This window comes from Plectropomus leopardus, chromosome 9 (assembly GCF_026936395.1).
Source record: "Plectropomus leopardus strain MGB_pleo_1.0 chromosome 9, ASM2693639v1, whole genome shotgun sequence".
NCBI lineage: Eukaryota > Metazoa > Chordata > Actinopteri > Perciformes > Serranidae > Plectropomus > Plectropomus leopardus.
Window position 1 is genome coordinate 34,945,714 of NC_142184.1, and position 18,613 is coordinate 34,964,326.

Consider the following 18,613-nt stretch of genomic DNA (forward strand, 5'->3'; position numbering starts at 1 on the left):
GGCCTACAAAAAAACATCATCCCCTCACCACTCTCTTCAACTTTTCATTTGTAAAAGAGAAGTTCTGTTATTTTTTTCTTTTAAAGACTTCATAGGTTAGTCATACTTTCTTTATGATATTTCAGGAACAAAACAAATGTTGAAGTCTTACTGCTTTGTCTTTGTCAACAATATAAATTATCCTTAACAGGCCCAAGTGACTGAATTCAAAACTTGAAGTCTCATAATTTTGACAAAACACATCAGCATCTCTGTCCTCTAGAAATTCATCGAATTTAATGATTTACAGGTTAAAATAAAACAAAAAATAGAAACACCCACTTGAGTCTGCAGGTTGACCATGTCAGCCTCCATTTCATTGTTGGATTCATTGAGGTCGTTAATCTCTTTGTTGAGCTGCTTGATGTCCTCATCGTTGTCCAAAACTACAGAAGAAGCCAGGAGCATTAGAATACACAGAATAGAGTCTGCTCTCTATATGCTTCACTTATCATAAATGCATTAAAAACTATTTGGAATAAATAATATATGTATACATGTATATATATGTATATATGCCATGTGCCTGGATTTGGTTCCATTCATAACAAACAAAAACAAATTTGTTTTTGTATTGTCTGGTCAAAGTTCACATTTTTAGTTTTAACTTTTGACATAATTTCATCTGTGTAGTTAGGAGCCATTTTTACAGCATCTCACCATCACTGGCTCTGAACTTGGTGCTCAGGTAGTCCTCTGAGGGGAACTTGGCCTTCTTCTTGGCGTACAAGGCTCTGGGGCATCCTGAGAGGCTGGAGACACCAGAGACACACAGAGGGTCACTGCACTATTCTTTATATCTCACATACATGTGTGTGTATCACATTTAACATTACACCTAACACATTTAGCACACTGTAACCATGTGTCCATGCAGACAGCTGGTAATGTCAGGACGAAATATAACATTTTTGTTTAAAAAAAAAAGATGTTTTAATATATATTTAATATATGTTATGCTTGTCATCCTCTTCCAACCAGAAATGTCTCAAAGTTAGGAGAAAGGATGCCATAATTATTCCATTTTCTTGTGACTTAAAGACATAGATCAACATTTTGGGAAATATTTACTTTTATTAATTAACACACTGTTAATGCTAAAAAATTGCTTGTCTGGCTCTGTCTGCAGTTCCAACCATTCACTTAGCAACAACTATAAAATTCAGACATGTTTGAACTTTTTTGCTTTTTCAGCACACAAACATGAATTACTCAAATGAGTTATGTGCTCTGACTATTTTTTTGAAAGGATGCAGAGACTTTATGGAGTCCTGCCTTAGGTTAAAACCACAGCTTGTCATTTTTGACATTTACATTTTACATAAAAAGTGAGCTTTTGAAGTGGTGGAGTACTTTTCAAATTTGGTCGATGACAATAAAGCCAGGTTAGCTGTTTTCAGTGCCTAATGTACAGACTTGAGCACAGTATTAATACTCTCATCATATAACTCCCAGCCACAATAAAAAAAATTCAAATGTTGAAGTACTTCTTTAAACAAATATGTTTAAAAGTAAAACTTAAACATGGCAGCATCTCAATTGGAGACAGTAAACTGGCTCATAACTAACGCTTATGGACAAAATAATCATTTGTATATTAATTATTAACCTTACGCTGATTTTGTGAAGAACACTGTTTTTCTTGCAGGCCTTCACGGTGAATGAAGAATCAAAAAACAGAGAAAAATCTTGATGAATTGAAGTCATATGGGGTCCACTTTTAACAACAGTAAAACGATATCAAAACATATAACTCAAAACATAACTCACACATAATTCATGCAGTATAATTAAAGTCTCATTTATCCAGTCGTATGCTCCATTTACTTCCGAAACAGACGACCATCTTTGACAGGGAAACTGAACTAAAAGTGAACTTTTATATGTTTTCTTCAGAGCCATACTCCATTGACAAAAACACTAATTTTACCTCTGAACACAGGAGCAGCTGGTCTACCACTACCTCGATCAGTAGTTTGTTTGTGTTATTGAGTGACTTTTTTTGAATCTGAACCAACCCTTTAAAAAACAAAGTCACACAATAACAGAAACTAAACCAGCAGCAACTTCCAGCAAAGTAAATTTACTGTTTTGGTCAATAGAGTCTGGCTTCGAAGAGAGCATAGGTTTAACTTTAAGTTTAGTTTTAAATAGGGACGTTTAAGTGAAAATGCATGTGTTTGGGAATTACTGAGCATACAGCAGGATGAATGAGACTTTGATTATACTGCACAAATTGTGTGAGAGTTTGTAAGTTGATGTTTTCATATAGTTTAGCTGAGGATAAACAGGGACCCCTATGACTTCAATTTATCAAGAATTCTCACCGTTTTGGGGTTCTCCTTTCACCGGACAGGTATGCTAGTTTTTTTTTTAGCATTTGATAAACAAATAATCATTTTGTGGGTGAAGTATCCCTTTTAAAAAAAAAAAACATCTACGTGCATCTTACCTGCGGTGTGTGAGGAAACTGCCGTTGGCATGTCCGGAGCCGTCACAACCTGGGGTGGGACAGGTAGGCCCCTCTGTCTTAAAGGCCTTCCAATTGAAGGGTGTGCCATTCAGGAGTCCTTCCTTCTGTCTACGTGCCGCCAGTGGACACCCGTAGGCGCTACGGTGTGTGGCGTACTTCCCACTAATGTGACCCAAACTGTCGCAGCCGGGCACAGGGCATCTGCAGGGAGCAAAGGAAAGGAGGGAAACAAGAAAAAAAAAAAGGCCACAGGGGAAGAAATGAAGAGAGGGAAAAGGCACATAGGTTAGACAAGGAGAATTAAAACATAAAATGTAGAGAAAGTTGAAAATATTATTATTTGTTATTATTATTATTATCATTATTATTATAAAGATTTCAGTTATATACTTTCTCTACTGGGCCAAATTTTTTAAAATCTATCTTTAAAATATTATTTATGCAATGAATATGAGCTATTAAGGTTTGGCACATACTGTTATCAACACTGTTAAATTAACTGTTTGTGTGCAAATGCAATATGATGCCCATGTATTTCTTATGTATTGACAATCTACCCTTTGATACTCTACCATGAACTACATTCAGAATCAGTATCTGCAGTAAGTGTATTTTCCCATCAGTAAGAGCCTGATTGTTTGATTCAATTTTGGGGGCAGGTCACTACCTCTGCATATGATTCACAGTGACTTTCCTCTCTCTCTCTCTCTTTTCCCTTTTTTATTGCATTTTACTTTTACCGTCAGTCTCTCTAAAAGCAGACATTATGGCTTTCTGAGCGGTACGAACTTTAAAAGCTCGGAGTCCTCCTGGTTGTCCTTGGTAGGAGTTTTAATTCCACTTTTCTTGGCACGCGGGCACCCAGAGATACTGAAAACAGAAAGTATGGAGTTGATAACATAGGGTTGAAAAAAAGGTTCTGGTGAAGTGATTGCTTGTTAAAGGGAGAGCACATTATAAGGTAGAATAATCTCACAGAGGTTGTTCACCCATATTACAAACCAGATCAACTCAAAAGCGCCTAATATATATGGCCGAAAATAGGACAATGGAAAGGTGTGGAAATGTATGTGATCCCTGTCTAATTCTACCATGAACTGTCACTACACCTCTCTGACTGGCTGTGTGTGTGTGTGTGTGTGTGTGTGTGTGTGTGTGTGTGTGTGTGAGAGTGTGTGTGTGTGTCCATGTATGTGTGTGTGTGTGTGTGTGCATTTTTGTGTGTGTGCATTTGTTATTTTTTTTGTTTGTTACCTTCTGTGGGAGGCATAGTTTCCTGTGATGTGACCTGAGCCGTCACATCCTGGAGTGGGGCATCTGGGAGAGGGCAGAGCAATGGTTAAAATTTAATACAAGGTTAGCAGAAAAAGCAACTGTAGATCAGTGATACTCAACTTACAGACCACAGGCCAAATCTGACCCCAATGGGGTGCAAGGTGGCCTCCCAACCATTTTCTAATTCACAATTAAAATAAAGTGATTCACACTGGGATTTTTTTTTACTATTAGTATACATATGGGGCCAGAGTGCAAAAAACAGCATCAAAATAGAGCTTGTTTATCAAAAAAAGTGCCAGTGGAGGATCCCCCATACCTCCCCAACAGAGGTCCTAGCTAAACCCCTAAAGTCCCAAAATCCTAGAAACATCCTAAAATCCTAGAGATGTACTAAAATTCTAGAAATATCCTAAAATCCTAGAAATGTCTACAAACCATCTAAAGATCCTCCAATCCTAAATTAACTAAAACCTGAGAAATGTCCTTAGGTCCTAGAAATGTCCTAAAATCTGAGCAATGTCATAAAATCCTGTGTGTGTGTCTACTGAGCTGCTGCAACTGGCCCCTGGCTTTCTGTCATTTTGCAAAAGTGGCCCCCAAGCAAAGCAAGTTGAGTATCCCTGGTGTAGATGTTTCCAAGTGAAGTGTCTTAAAGAATATGGCATTATGCAGATGATGGTCTGCTTATTCATTTTCTTGTGAGCAATGTCTGCTTTAAATTCATTCTTTTCAGGCTCTTTGCCTTGTAAACACTTCTTGTGTCTATAGTGAGCTATGAAAAGCATTCTTTCTAGTAAAGAGCGACGTCTACTACAGAATTACAATTTCATTTCACATTTCCATGAAGTGATTGAAGTGAAAGCAAGCATAGACCAAGTCAGGAAAAAAAACACCATGACAGATGCAGCAGCAGCAGAGGCAGCAGCCAGCAACAAAAGATAAGTTAACGTCAGCAGAATAAAGCATTGTGGCGTCGGACAGTGTCAGTAGCAGTGCATTGAAGTGGCAGTGAAAAAGCAGTGAAGGTGTAGAGCACACATACTTGAGTTCAGGGGTGTGGGCCGCCATGAGGGACCGAAGGCTCTTATCAGCGAGAGGACACCCAGACAGACTGAGAGAAAGGAGAAAGAGCGAAGGACAGGCAGGAGGAGAGAAGGACGAGAAAAGGGGGACGAGGAAAGCGGAGTGTGAGGGGATTGAAAGGAGAGGAGAAAAGACATGAGTGAAGGGAAATCAAGAATGCAAGGCATACCAAGGTCATTTAGGAAGAAGAGGACAGACGGCAAGAAGTAAATTACTGATGCATATCAAAGTCAATGACCGTCTTTGCTTCCCAGGCTCACGCTACATTATTGCCTCTGGCATGTCAGGATCAAATAAAATATTTGAATTAGTCGTGGTGCGCCCACTTTGGACTCAGGTGCAGAGCGGGCGGAAGAAGAGTCTCAGTAGAGCTAACATTTCACACAAGACTTTATATAGACAGCACCAGCATACTGTATCACCCAAATAAGACTGCAGTGGTGCATACCTGCGATGGGACGCATAGTTTCCAGTGATGTGACCACTGCCGTCGCAGCCAGGTGTGGGGCACCTGGAGGGGGGAGAAAAGAGAAACAAGTTTAGAAAGGACAGGTGGAGGTTTTTAGACACGCTAGCAATGTGACTTTATGGGTGGCAATGTCATTTAGTCCACCATTTGGTACAGATAACATCGCAATTACTTAGACGGATAGCCATGAAATTGTGTAGAGAGATTCATGGTCCCCAGAGGATTATCTCTAAATAGAGTGATTTTCCCCTGATATTCCTGGAACGTAAACATGAGGCTGACATTTGTGATTTTGAAGTAAATATTTCAACAACTATTTCAAAGCCTGCCATGAAATTTGATACGGACATTCATGTCCACCCTCAGGATGAATTAATAATAATAATACATTTTATTCATAGAGCATTTTTCAAGTACTCTAAGACACTTTAAAAGATTATAAAATAGGATACACTAGGTGTAAAAATACCAAAGTTATCTTTAAATTTACATGTACTTGCTTTGGCGTTAGCATGCTAACACGATAAAGTAGGATGGCGAGTCACTGGTGCGACTGTAAACTCTTTGACTTGTTACTTACGAGAGCAGCTCTTTCTTGGTATCCTTGGGCTGGAACTTGACCTTGAAGCTTGGGGTCGTAACCTCTCCGGGGTACTTCCTCTCCTCCAAACAGTCCTGCATCATGTCACAGTCCTCCTGGTCAGACGAGACGAACGACTGGCCAGTGTGCTCCATCTGAAAAATAAAGAAAAATAATTTTCTGTGAGTCTTGCATCATTTGATTTGTACTAATGTGTCACTGTATGGACTGATTTTTTTGTTTGAGTGATGGCTTTCTTGCAATAGTTTGTATACAAGCAAGAAACTTTGCAAATCACCATGTGCACATAAGTTTCCACTCTGATCCCGTTTCCTTTTTTTTGTAGACAAATGATGTTTCCAAATGCAGTGTCCTCATAAAAAATTTACACTCAAAGCCCTTTATATTTCTTTTGAAAAAGTTCAAAGGAGTAAAAATTAGCATATGCCAAAGTCAGGATGGTGCAATGCACCTGACACACCACCTCTGTTTCACAGTGCAATGTTTTAACTGTACAGTAACTCTCGCATTTCAGTGAAATAAATGAATAATAGAAAGAGGAAAAGGGGACAGGAAATAAAGCAAAGGGATTAGAGAAAGACAAAGTGATGTAAACAAGTAAGATTTACTTATTCAAAAAGCTTGGGGGGAATTTTGTCTGTTGTTATTTATGTTGCAACACCTCCTCTGTGACTAATATCGCAGGAAATGCTGCGTGTTTGGAGCTTGTACTTTTGCTCAGTCTAATTGTACTGACCTCGTCCATTTCCTCCTCCCTTTGGCGGTTGGGTTTGGTGTAATCAAGAGGTCCTTCCCACTCCTCCTGCTTGTAGCTGTGTAAGTTTGGTGATGTCATCCCACTGCTTCCACCGTGATGGAGCGAGGAAGAGGAGGAGGAAGAAGGGTCCGGGGAGCGGACCCCGGGGCTGGTGCCGGACAGACTGCCCTCTCGTTTGATGGGCTTCTTCATGCTCAGGTCCAGGGTGCCATTCTCATCCACTTCAATTTCCATTTCCTGGAGAACACATGCGACACGCAGGAGTTAAGCCACATCGCAACACCATTAGCTTTTCATAAAAGCAACGATTTCGGACTAAAAACGTACTTTCAAATGCCTTTTGAGCTCTAAAATTATACAGTTTAAAATGCTCAACATTAAATTAGTTAGTAATTGTTAGTAATAGTGTCTGGACCAAGTGGCAAAAATGAGCATGAGAGTGGCAAAAACTGCAGTTCCTCTAAAGGCCACTCGAGGCTGGCTCTAAGAGTGAGTCCATCAGCAAGTTAAAATGCCCAACTTTACAGCACATATGAGCATGTTTACAGCCTGGTGTAAAGAGCTAATTTTAAACAACTGGTGACGAAATGGTAGTTATTTCTTATTATACTTAATTATTTTTAGTCTGTGGGTCATAATTTGTACTTTTTCCATTTATTTGATACTGAAAACTTGGGGGCTCCATACGTAAGTGGTAACTAGGAAAAGATTAATAGAGAAACTTAGTTAATACACTAATGAAGTATTCTCATTTATAAATAAGTAATGCAGTCTCCTCTGAAACACTTCAGTGTATGTGAGAGGCAGTCCTGCATGATAATGATTGTGATTCATTTAATTACCCTCTTGAGTAGATTCAGTTGCAGCGTTACATATACATTACCATACCTACATTTTCATGAATCATGATGCACTGTTGTATTCAGGGAGGGATTTAGATTTAGATTAAACAAATGCTCTGATGTCATTGATTTTTCTTTCTATTTCTGCCCATCCACCTTCATCTGCTTGTAAAACTGCCCCCCGGCTTGCACCAAACAAGCAGTTATGCTGTTAAACAGCAGTGTGATGCACTTTTTCAGAGCGCTACATGTTCGAGCTCAGAACATCGCCTTCATCGCTTAAGCATGCTAGTAATGATATCTAATGTACTCTGGTAATACTTTGCCAACAGCACCAACACCACAGTTCATCTCTCCGTGCTCTATTATGGTGCTGGCAGGTGAACAGAAACAGAGGGGTGAGATGAGCCATGTTTTCAGTATTCATCTAAAATGGCGCTCATATGGGGCTGGTCAAGGGCCAGAAAAATCAAAGGGTTAGGAGAAGAGGAGAGAAAACGGGAACAGTTCCCAGAAATGTCCCTGGTTGATGAGCTCAGTGTTCCAATGTTTCAATATTGGATTTCAACTGGCTCCGACTCTGATTCCGGATCAGTCCCTGGTTGATCTGCACTGTAATACTGCGCAGCTAAGGCCTGCTCTTGGATCGGTGCCTCGCTGAACAACACCTTGCTCTGCTGCGCTGCCAGAGACATTAATCTTCACTTTTTATCTTTCTAAAACCATGTCAGGAAATCGAAAAATGATGAAGCAGTCACTTTCTCTCCTCTGTGAGGCAAAAAGGCTTTTAAAAATCACAATATGGGGGAAGTGGTGCTCCAATTACACCTCCTGTGCACAGAGAGGGGAAAAGAGGGAGCGATGAAGAGATGGAGCGCTACAGACCGAGAGAGAGAAACACAGAGACTGGCATTGGGGAGGAAAAGAGGGAGATAAAGGAAAGTAAAAAGAGATGTGAAAAGAAAATGAAAGAAAGAGTGGCGGGGGTGGAGAAAGAGTGGAAGATCCGTCCGGCAGATAATGAAAAAAGGCTACCTGGTGGCTAAGTAATCCAGGGAACTGGCAGCCAGCCAAATTCAATAACAACATGAAAAGTGTGTGGGATGGAGGGATGAAAGGATAGAAGAGGACGGGAGAGGTGATGCAACTGCATCTCAACACCATCCTGTAAGCCAATGCCTCCTGATGATATATTCATGCAGAGCTGATGGGGAGAGAAAAAAATGAGCGAAAGACAGGAGCGGGGAGGAGAGGCACACCCACTGCTACCCACTGCTAAGACGAGAGGAACAGGGTAACACTTTAGAAACATGACATCACCCATAAACAACGCATTCATCTCATGTTTGTGGGTTATTTTTGGATCACCTCAGAAGCAGGCGACGACGGACTAATTTCTCATTCTGTTAGTCTTTCATTAATTTCTGTAATACATGCTAATTAACATGATAAAACATACATATGGATAACTGTGGTGTGTTTACCTTGTTTTGGGGTTTGGTGCTGAGGTTCTCAGGTTTCTCCCAGCAGCGCGTGGACAGGTTCAGGATGGCAGTGGCGGCCATGTGAGCGGCCTCGGCATCGTGGGAGTAGTCGTAGGCCAAGGAGGAGCTCTTCCCGTAACCGTGGAGACTGAGGCTGGGTGATGGTGACTTGGGGAAAGAGGGCTTAGCTGTAAGAGGACAAAAAAGTCAACCTTAGATCATAAAAGTAGGGCACAAGTAATAAATAAATAAAAAAAGGTATAATGTCGCTATATTTTCTTGCTTGGAGCACAACCAGTACTTGGTGTGGTTAAGTAATTAAAATGAATAAATTAAGATAGAGGAGAAAAACTTAAGAATAAAAGTAAGTACAGAAAAGAAAAAAAAGGAAAAGCGGAAGAGGATCAGAAAAAAGTCAGAAAGAAGTAATGTTTGTTAGGGGAGAGCACGTGTATTACACAAATAATAAACTTTACAGGAACAGTTTGACATTTTAAGAAATCTGCTAATTCTCTTTCTTGCTATCATTTTCAACCTTTTTTGCCATGTTTTTGTGTCTAAGAGACTGATGTAAGCAGGTGGGGCAATTGTGCATCATCATGTTTCATTAAAAATGGTTTTTGCCACACACAGGCTCAGATTGTTATCATAAGCGTGTCTCTTTACCTTTCCCTTAATGCGGTCTGTTTGTTATTATCAAGGAATAGTCTCATTCTAAAAATCTCATGAGATGTGACTTGTTGCAGAAAGACAGTGCTGGAAAATAGGGCTGGAAAATATATTTAAAAAATAACAAAAATAACCCAATATTGAGATTGGTCTGACAAATAATGCAATTACAACATGGCTCGAGATTTTAGTGGGAATGGTAATTTTACAATTTCATTTTTATTGAAAGAAAAATGACAATGATATGATTTCTTTTTGCTGGGGTCAGGGATACCAATCATTTATAATAGATTGTTGGGACATTTATTTTCATCAATAAATTACAGCTTTTGCAATTTGGATATTACACTTAGTCATATTGCCAGATTTCGATAATATTTTGATTAATTGTGCAGCCCGACTGGAAAGGCCAGTTAGAGGGAATAGTGTGTTGTGTTGGAGTTGGAGATTTCCAGTGTCATGATGATTTCGACAATGTGGACCAGGCCTTTGAATTCAATGGCTCTCTGTATTTATTTGAGCGAGAGGGTATATCTCATGAGATTTCAGGATGAGACTTCTCCATGAGCGACACTTGAACAAATAAACAAATGGACCAGATCAAGTGAAGTTAAAGAGAGGCTACAGACACTTAAAATAACAATCTGAGCCTGTCTGTGGAAAAAAACTCCACTTCAGACAGCGATACTGTGATGGTGCACAGTTACCCCATCTGCTTACATTGTGGGCGTTGCACAACTGTAGCCAGGGTTGGAAATTAGCACCAGCCATTAGCCAAATGCTGGTAAAATAGGCAAGTAGCTTCTAGATTTGCTTCACTCACCAGCCAAAAAAAACTGGATTCTGAAAGCCACAGTGGCAAAAAAGTGAATTTTCAAAACTGACTGTAGTCCTCTCTCTTACTACTGGATCAATTTTAAATGGTTGCTCACATCAGTCACTAAGACACAAAAACATGTGAAAACAGAGTCCAGGTTGAAAAATGCTGAAGTTTTCCTTTAAGATGAGACAATGTAAGCCAAACATGAAGCTTGAATCAGCAGCTGATTAGCCTGGCTTATCATAAAGTTTGGAAACAGCTGGCTTGCCTCCATCAGCTGTATAAAACAGCCTTCTCTTACTTTTGAAGGCTTTGGGTGAGGTTTCGCTGGTGGGCATCTTTGGAGCAAGCATGCGCTTCCCGAACACTTGAGCGTCGAAGCTTGCATAATCGAAGGACACCTTGGAGTACTTCTCCAGCTCCTTGGCCAGGTTGGCGCGAGGCGTGGCAGGGGCCATGTTGGGCCGGTAGCTGCCGTACTGGGGCACCTCCAGCTGCTTCACAAAGCACATGGGCCTGTAAGGAGGAAAGGGAGAGTGAGAGGATGTCTGGGTAGGGCTGGGTTGGGGGTAAGAGGAGGTGTTAAGAGGAAGGCAAGAGGGGGATTAAAACAAAATAGAGTAGAATAGAATAGAATAGAATGGACAAGGAGAGATGAGATTTAAACGAGCATTGACGCAATAAGGAGTCACACAAAAAACAAATAAAGAGAGGAGAAAAAAGAATTAGAGAATGGGAGAATGAGAGAGGGAGGCAGAGTGACATAGAGAGAGTAAAGATAGGGGCAACAGTGTACTTAGCAGGAGTGCAGCAGGATTAAAAGCTCTCTTATCAGCAGAGGGCACATTTGCATGTTGTACAGCATGGAATTTATGAGCTTTAAGCCCTCTCGTTTTCCTGGAGAGCCTGGGCTTTTGTCAGACCTGTTGGCGTAAATCCACTGATAGACCAGGGGGCGGCAGAAGGGCGGGGGACACAGACAGAGGAGAGGAGGAGGAGAGAGGAGCAGGGAAGAAAGAAGGAGGAGGAGGAGGAGGCTCTGAGCCCTCCACCCCCTTTGGCCCAGCCCTTTTTTCCCCCTCCTCTGCATCCCATATCTCTGAGAAACATATCTCAGTATCTGGTCTCTAACCATGTGTCTATGTCTTTCATTCTTTTTTTAAATTCAAATTTATATATATATATATATATATATATATATATATATAAAATATATAACATATATACACTGAAAATCCAGTTGTTTTTTTTTTTTACAGTTTTTGGTTATAATAAAGAGTGATTTTGCGATTATTATTTTGGTGAGTCCATAGGTTTGGAAGGCATGTTTTTTTTAAAAAGCACCAAAAAAATCACAACAAGAAAAAGAAAATCACCAAAGATTTTAAAGATGACAAAAAATGTTAAAGAAAAAGAGTCAACACATTTTTTAAATATAAAAAAGAAATGCCATGAAGTTTTAAAGAAAAAAAAGTTTTTCAAAATCCACAAAATTTTTTAAAGGAAAATAAAAATTAAAAGGAAAGAAAAAAACGGCAGACATCCTAGAAACGCTCCTGAGCTACAGCTCATGACCTGGTCTGTAGTCACACTGCTGTCATGGTGACACTGCAATAACAGACGCTCACATCTGAGGAGGATTTTCATGACAGCAAAAACTTTCTACCACTGATCACAGGGGAATTTTCTCCTTTTTATTTATTCAGCATTGATTTCATCCGAACATGGATTGCATGAGGAATTCTTCAGCTCCATATATAACACACGATGGAGCTCATTTTAATAACAATCTGAGAAGGAAAAACAAAGCAAGCCTTATTATGTTTTAATCCTCTATGCTTTGTCCAACCACTGATGAGGTTTTCCTCAAGGAAAGCAATTATTTTTCCTATCCCCCCGCAATGCCCCTGTAACTTGCATAATTAGCTTATCGGCTGCTATATTAATTAAAATACCAATGAGGAAGAGCGTGGACTTAGCATAATACCAGTGTCTGCTGTGTGTTAATTATCATTCTTCTGGCCGTGATCACGGTGCCTGACCAGTCGGGGAGATGAGCGAAGATAAAGAGATCTCAGCGTTTGAGGTGATAGTAATGATTGGAGCGCCACACTGAATGCTTGGAGACTTCCTCACTGTATTGAGCCATTCACAGGCCGGCTGTAACTCTAGTGAGGGGGCACGCTGCCCAAGGTCAGGGCTTTCACTGTGCTTTCACTGTGCCTCGCTGGTAAAGAGGCTAACCTTGAGAGGAGCTCGACTGCGCGGGACTTGGATCGGAGGAGAGTACTTTTATGGAGGTGAAAGGTTCACTGCACTCGGTCGGAGCATGGATACAGTACAATGGTTTTTATCCATTACCCCAAAACCAATAAAAGACCTTATCAAATGAGTCAAAATATCACTGAATACATCAATTATTGATACCATTAGTTAAATAATTTAAATGGAGTGTAAAAAGAAATTTACAAAGCTTTACACTTTCCTTTAACATCCAATCAGTTGGCAGAACAGAGAAAAGCTCTTTCTTTGTTCTTGGTGTCCCTCTTTTTTTGGTCTTTGCAGACGTTAAGTCATTTTTTTAAATGATTTCTTTTTTAGGATTATTTTTTGGTCTTTTTTTAATAGGACAGGGGGTGACATGCAGCAAAAGGCCACAGGTTGGAATGGAACCTGTGGCCGCTGGCCACATAGGACGCCTGCTCTACCATGTGAGCTAGTGGGCACCCTAAATCATTTTTTAAAATTCCTATGTTCCCCACAAAACATTTACTGTTTTCCACATGCTTATATTATGATGAGATGGACCTCTGTGTGTGCGTATGTGTGTGTGTGTGTGTGTGTGTGTGTGTGTGTGTGTGTGTGTAATGTCAGACTGTAAGAAGACTGTGCAGTTAGCTTGCTAACCTAAAAAAAATCATGGATGTATTAAGAAGATCTGGATACAGCGTGGAGGCGGGGCCCCATTCATTCCTATTAGAGATGCTCTGTAGCGCATGAAGCAAGAACAGCTCTATTTCCACAGTATGAAAATACCCTGACCTTTCGCATTACTGGGCCCATGACGCATGTGCACTGGAGACTTATGTCAGCTGAGCGTGCCCAAGTGGGTACCTTCCACCGGCGGAGTGACTAACAGTTTAGCATTATGCTAGCTTGAATGGTGCTCTAAAAAATTTCTTATCTTGTGGCTCTTTTAGATATTCCAAATGTTATCGAACTCGATGGAAAGAAGTTTCTGGAGCATACACTCAAGAAACTTTTCTTGTTAAGATTTTCCACCTTAGCTGTTGCTCTGTCGCTATGACAAGCATTCACTTGTGATGCACTTCTGTGTATAGCTTTTTATTCTATGTTTTTTATGTGAGGTGATTCTTTGTACAGTTTTATGTTGTGTGTTTACACTCCATTTCCATGATCTAAATAACATTTAATTGATACATTTTGATGCATTTTGACTCATCTGATAACTTTTGCTGTTTTTTGTTGGCATTGGGCCTCCATATTTATCTAATGCAATATGGCAAACAGATAAAAGAACTACTTTATGTTTGGAAGCTTCTTTTGATCGCCTACCTGAGCACTCTGTCGTTGGGGCTTCCTTTGAGGTGCTCGCTGCCCGGCTGAGAGAGATGCTGCTTGTCGTGGCTCTTGGACAGTTTCTCTGCTGCAGCAATGGGGCATCCAGAAAGACTGTTGAGGGGTGGAGGAGAAGACAAAAGAGGAATATCAAATGGAGAGCATGTTGCTGACCGTGTAAAATCTGCATCGCACTGATGTGGACTGACACATTCGCTGTCCTGCATATATGAATATATGAGCTAGCAAATACACAAAGGGAAATGCATGCCCTGCGCATAACACTCGCATCTGCAGAAATACACACGCTCAGAAACAAATAGAGATCTCCAGAGACTTTAACGTAATGTATGGATGAGTACCTGCGATGTGTGTTACGGTTGCTGTTAACATGGCCCTGACCGGTGCAGCCAGGTGTTGGACACTTCAGCACATTCTCATGCATGGCCAGAACTTTGGAGAGGTCACACACACACACACACACACACATACACACACAATGTCAGATAAAATCCACAATCTCATTTATCTCATTTAAAGCATTATGAACACTCTTTTGATGTAAGGACTGTATGTAAATTATTTGGGTTTGGAAAGGTGTTGAATCTTAATATTTCCTTTTAGTAAAAGTCAAGACACACCCCAACATTATAAATATTTTCCTCTCCTCTTGACAATGGCAAAAATGAAAAATGTCCAACTACTGTCTCTTTTTTAATAAAGCTGTCTTTTTTTCTAAAAAAAAAAAAAAGAAGCTATAACCAGTATGTATATATCTATCTATCTATCTATCTATCTATCTCTCTCTCTCTATATATATATATATATATATATATATATATATATATATTATAACCAGTTATGTTTGAGGTATGTGGCTTTCTGTCTAAACTAAACCCATCAGATGGGCCTGTTTCCTCACAAGCAGGTGTGTCAGATAGCACAACATTAAACAACAACACACAAGTCAAGGTGTGTACCATTTGCAATGATAAGTCGAACTTTTGGAGCTCCCTGTTGGAAATTTAAACTGGAAGGATTTCTGACTTGTAAAGTCAGAGGAAACTAACTGACCTAAAAACCCAAGATGGCTGCTCAGCGCATCAACAAGCTGTAGTAATCTACTTTTTTTGCACCTAGGTCTTATTTGCATCTCTTTAAAACAGTCAGACACACAGTCTTGACCAGCTGTATTATATGGAAATGTTGCTACAGTGTCTGTATGTGCAAAATACAGCATAATGTGATGCTATCTACTGGTATTGCTGCCAGCAAAAATGGCGTCTCGCAGTGGCTTCTCAAGCTCCTGGTTTAGCCCCCGGCTTTTGAGATTTACAGATTCTATTGTTTTATTTCATGTATTTTTTGTTGCTTCTCTAGTTTCAAATTCTAGTGTACTGTTTTATTGCTGCTTTAGCTGTACTTAAGTACTTCATTTCGTTTCCCCTCATGCGCTTCATGTTTTGGAATGAACATAAAACTTTTTCTCCTTCTTCTTAACCATGGCTAATCTAGCTAAAACTGGTACAGATAACTTTTGCTAGCCCAGCTAAAACCCGTGTTGCTAACAATAATTAGCCTGGCAAGATCTGGTATCGCTAACAACTGCTAATCTAGCAAGAATTTGCATTGCTAGCGTTGCTAACCTTTATCGTTTTCTTCTTTTTTTGTTTTGTTGAATTTTTTGTTAAAATGCAGTCAACTCGATTGTGATGTCATTCCTAGCTCCAATTTATAAGCTAAAGGGAATGCAGCATAAATTTCCTTTAGCAGTGCAATCTGTAATAAAATATAAATCTACCATCAGTAGAAAGCAAAAAGGAAAAAACCAAACTGCCCCTTCCTATTAAGTTTTGTATAAATACTAGCAGGAGTATGAAGGGGACCTTAATGAGAGAATAGCAGCGAGCTGGACAGTTAATGGACCTGTAGCCATGGCTACAGTAAGATGGCCTCTGATATGTATGAACGCAGCATCTTTCCAATCACACACAGAGATGGGGCTGAGCCGAAAAAACACACTGTGGAGATTCCTCTCTGCATATGTTTGGAGAATCAAGTCAGTGAACCCAATCCAAACACTGTTTTTGAATTTTGGTAGCCAGTAAATCTTTTTCTACCTGTCAGTTTTTATGCGTTGGCTGTATTCTCCAGCAGCAGTTTGTGAAATGGTGAAGACTGAAGAGCTCGGTAATAATAAAAGCCTCAAAGTGAGATATTTAGCAGCAACTGAGATCTGATCAGATCAGATTAGCTTTAAAACCAGACCATATTGGCTTGATTTAAAAAAAAAAAAAAGAACAAATGAAAATAAAATAAAATAAACAAGCAACTTAAGAAGAAATGGCAATAATTTAGTAAAAAGAAATTACAAGAAAATTACCTGATAATAAGCAACCAATAAAAAAAAAAACAAACAAAAAAGTAAACAACCTAAAGAAAGTGCAAAAAATTCAGAACACCTTTTTTAAAATTTTCCTGTAACAAAATTTTAAATGTATATCTAAGAGAATCATACACTTAGTCTGCTAGACGTTTTCCCCTTGTTGTTTTATATCTGTTAATCAACTTTTCAGATTTTTTGTCACCTTTTTTTTCAGTTGGGGACATCTTTTGCCAACTTGCTTTTTATGTTGTTGAAAAAATCAACTAGTTTTCTCAGGTTTCAGAGATTTAAGGGCTAATGAAAGGCATCTAATTGCAGCAGAAGAAAAACTGATGTCCAGGCGTTAAGGGCTTAACTCTGGAAAACCTCATGAAATCATGATTAAAGTGATATTACAGGACTTCATGTCTAACTCCACTGTCAGTGAGGAGAGGTGGTGTGTTTCTATCACTGTCACTCTGCCCTTTGTTGTCACTTTTGCTCTCTCTGTGCTTATTTTCATCTCCTAAGCAGCTGAAGAGCACTCACTCTCCGGGGGGATCCTGTCCTTGTGCGGACAGCCTGACAGGCTGCGGTGGTGGGGGTAAAGACCGGTCACGTGACCCGTCCCATCGCACCCCGGGGTGGGACACTTGATCTCCCTCTTCTCTGGCCTGCTGCTCTCTGGATAGAGGAGGAGAGGAGGAGAGAGGGAGAAAATAGGAGGAAAGGATGCAATGAGGAGAAACAGGGGACAGAGAGGGAAGAAGAGATAAGAGGAGAGAGGAAGGTGGGATGAATAAGGAGGACAAAAGCAAGTGGTTCATGCCATCAGACAGTCTGCTTGGCTGAGCATGAAATCTAGACATATTTCAGACAGCTGTACAAAAGCGACACCATCTGTATCTGCCACTCGTCTCTTATGTATCTCTGTGAATGCAAAAGGTGTTTTATGCATTAGTCTAAATGTGTTTTGTGTCTTTTTCTAAATGACATACAATCAAATGAAAGTAACATGACAGCCTGAACAACGCTGACCTACTTATACTGTACATTTTGATCATTATCCATCCTCTTCTCTATATATGTGTGAATTTTTCGGGGATCTTGGACAAAACAACACCTGGAACTACATAGGGAGTGTGTGTTTGTGTGTGTGTGTGTGTGTGTGTGTGTGTGTGTATTGCACAGTACCGTACATAGAAAATGAAATAAAGATTATTTTGTTGTTTATTTTTCTCTTTATCCCTTTCTCTTAACCCCCCCCCAAAAGAACCGATAAGAGTACCATTAAAGTACTGGATCAATAAGTAGTATCGGTAAGAGTCGTAGTATCATTACAATCTTAACAACACCCATCCCTAGAAACACATCAGGAAGAAACAAAGCCGGTCTAAATTACACATAATTAAAGATGCCTCCTCCATGCTGCTTCTGGAGGTGTGGCGAGCATTATCGGTGGCACTGGAGAGAGGGAAAAGGAGCGAGAGGATGGTGCGATGCTCTATTGGCCTTCAAATTGAATGTTAACGAGACATGCATCTCCTAATTAGCGTCGAGCAGAACAGGGACGTCACCACAGGAGGGAGTTGAGGCCAAGGAGAGGGCAGCACTACCAGGCATGTAATCACACTACTGCTATACTGCGAGGAGCATGACAAGTGGGCAGCGTGCCAACTGTGAAATACAACGCCCAAACACATGCAGCATGTAAACAAACACTGCAGTGCTGACTGTGGAACAACCTGCGCTCTTCCTTTCTCTCTCCTCTTTCTCTCTGGCGTGTTGTCGTCTCCCTCGCTGTTGTCCCTTCTCACCCTCACTCTTTAAGCACTTCCTCTCCGCTCGTCACGGAAGACTATTCAGTTGGAACCACTTCACCCATAACACAATGGAGAATGGAGGAACTAAACGGAGCTCTGTGACTCATCACTGTTTATTTGGCACACTGTGTTTATTTATGTGCTGTGCTCCCATCATCAAATTCAGTACGGGACACTTTGTGCTAGTTTACGATATAGTTTTCTGTAGATGCATTGATTTATCAGTTGGTATTTGCCTCATCGACTGCAATCGGCCAATGGGCAAATAAGATGACATTCACCGAAGGCAGTGAACAATGTCGTTTCGATTCAATTTTGCGCAGGCTGAGAA

General features: G+C 40.2%; 1 protein-coding gene across 10 annotated transcripts in view; it reads right to left on the reverse strand.

Annotated features, from left to right (window-relative positions):
* Window positions 1-18,613, reverse strand: part of myt1b (myelin transcription factor 1b) — a 144,763-nt gene that overhangs the window by 2,618 nt on the left and 123,532 nt on the right. For 5 of the 10 annotated variants that reach the window (XM_088082618.1, XM_088082617.1, XM_088082616.1 and 2 more), the window contains 14 exons: window positions 17,009-17,143; window positions 14,457-14,547; window positions 14,092-14,208; window positions 10,817-11,073; window positions 9,027-9,214; window positions 6,680-6,937; window positions 5,923-6,077; window positions 5,322-5,384; window positions 4,833-4,901; window positions 3,767-3,829; window positions 3,302-3,382; window positions 2,492-2,713; window positions 700-791; window positions 322-425 (listed from right to left, as the gene is read on the reverse strand). In XM_088082618.1, the coding sequence (XP_087938744.1) occupies window positions 322-425; window positions 700-791; window positions 2,492-2,713; window positions 3,302-3,382; window positions 3,767-3,829; window positions 4,833-4,901; window positions 5,322-5,384; window positions 5,923-6,077; window positions 6,680-6,937; window positions 9,027-9,214; window positions 10,817-11,073; window positions 14,092-14,208; window positions 14,457-14,547; window positions 17,009-17,143 (1,895 nt within the window). The remainder of the gene's footprint in view (window positions 1-321; window positions 426-699; window positions 792-2,491; window positions 2,714-3,301; window positions 3,383-3,766; window positions 3,830-4,832; window positions 4,902-5,321; window positions 5,385-5,922; window positions 6,078-6,679; window positions 6,938-9,026; window positions 9,215-10,816; window positions 11,074-14,091; window positions 14,209-14,456; window positions 14,548-17,008; window positions 17,144-18,613) is intronic. The other 5 variants (XM_088082623.1, XM_042492164.2, XM_088082619.1 and 2 more) reach the window with 4 other exon arrangements.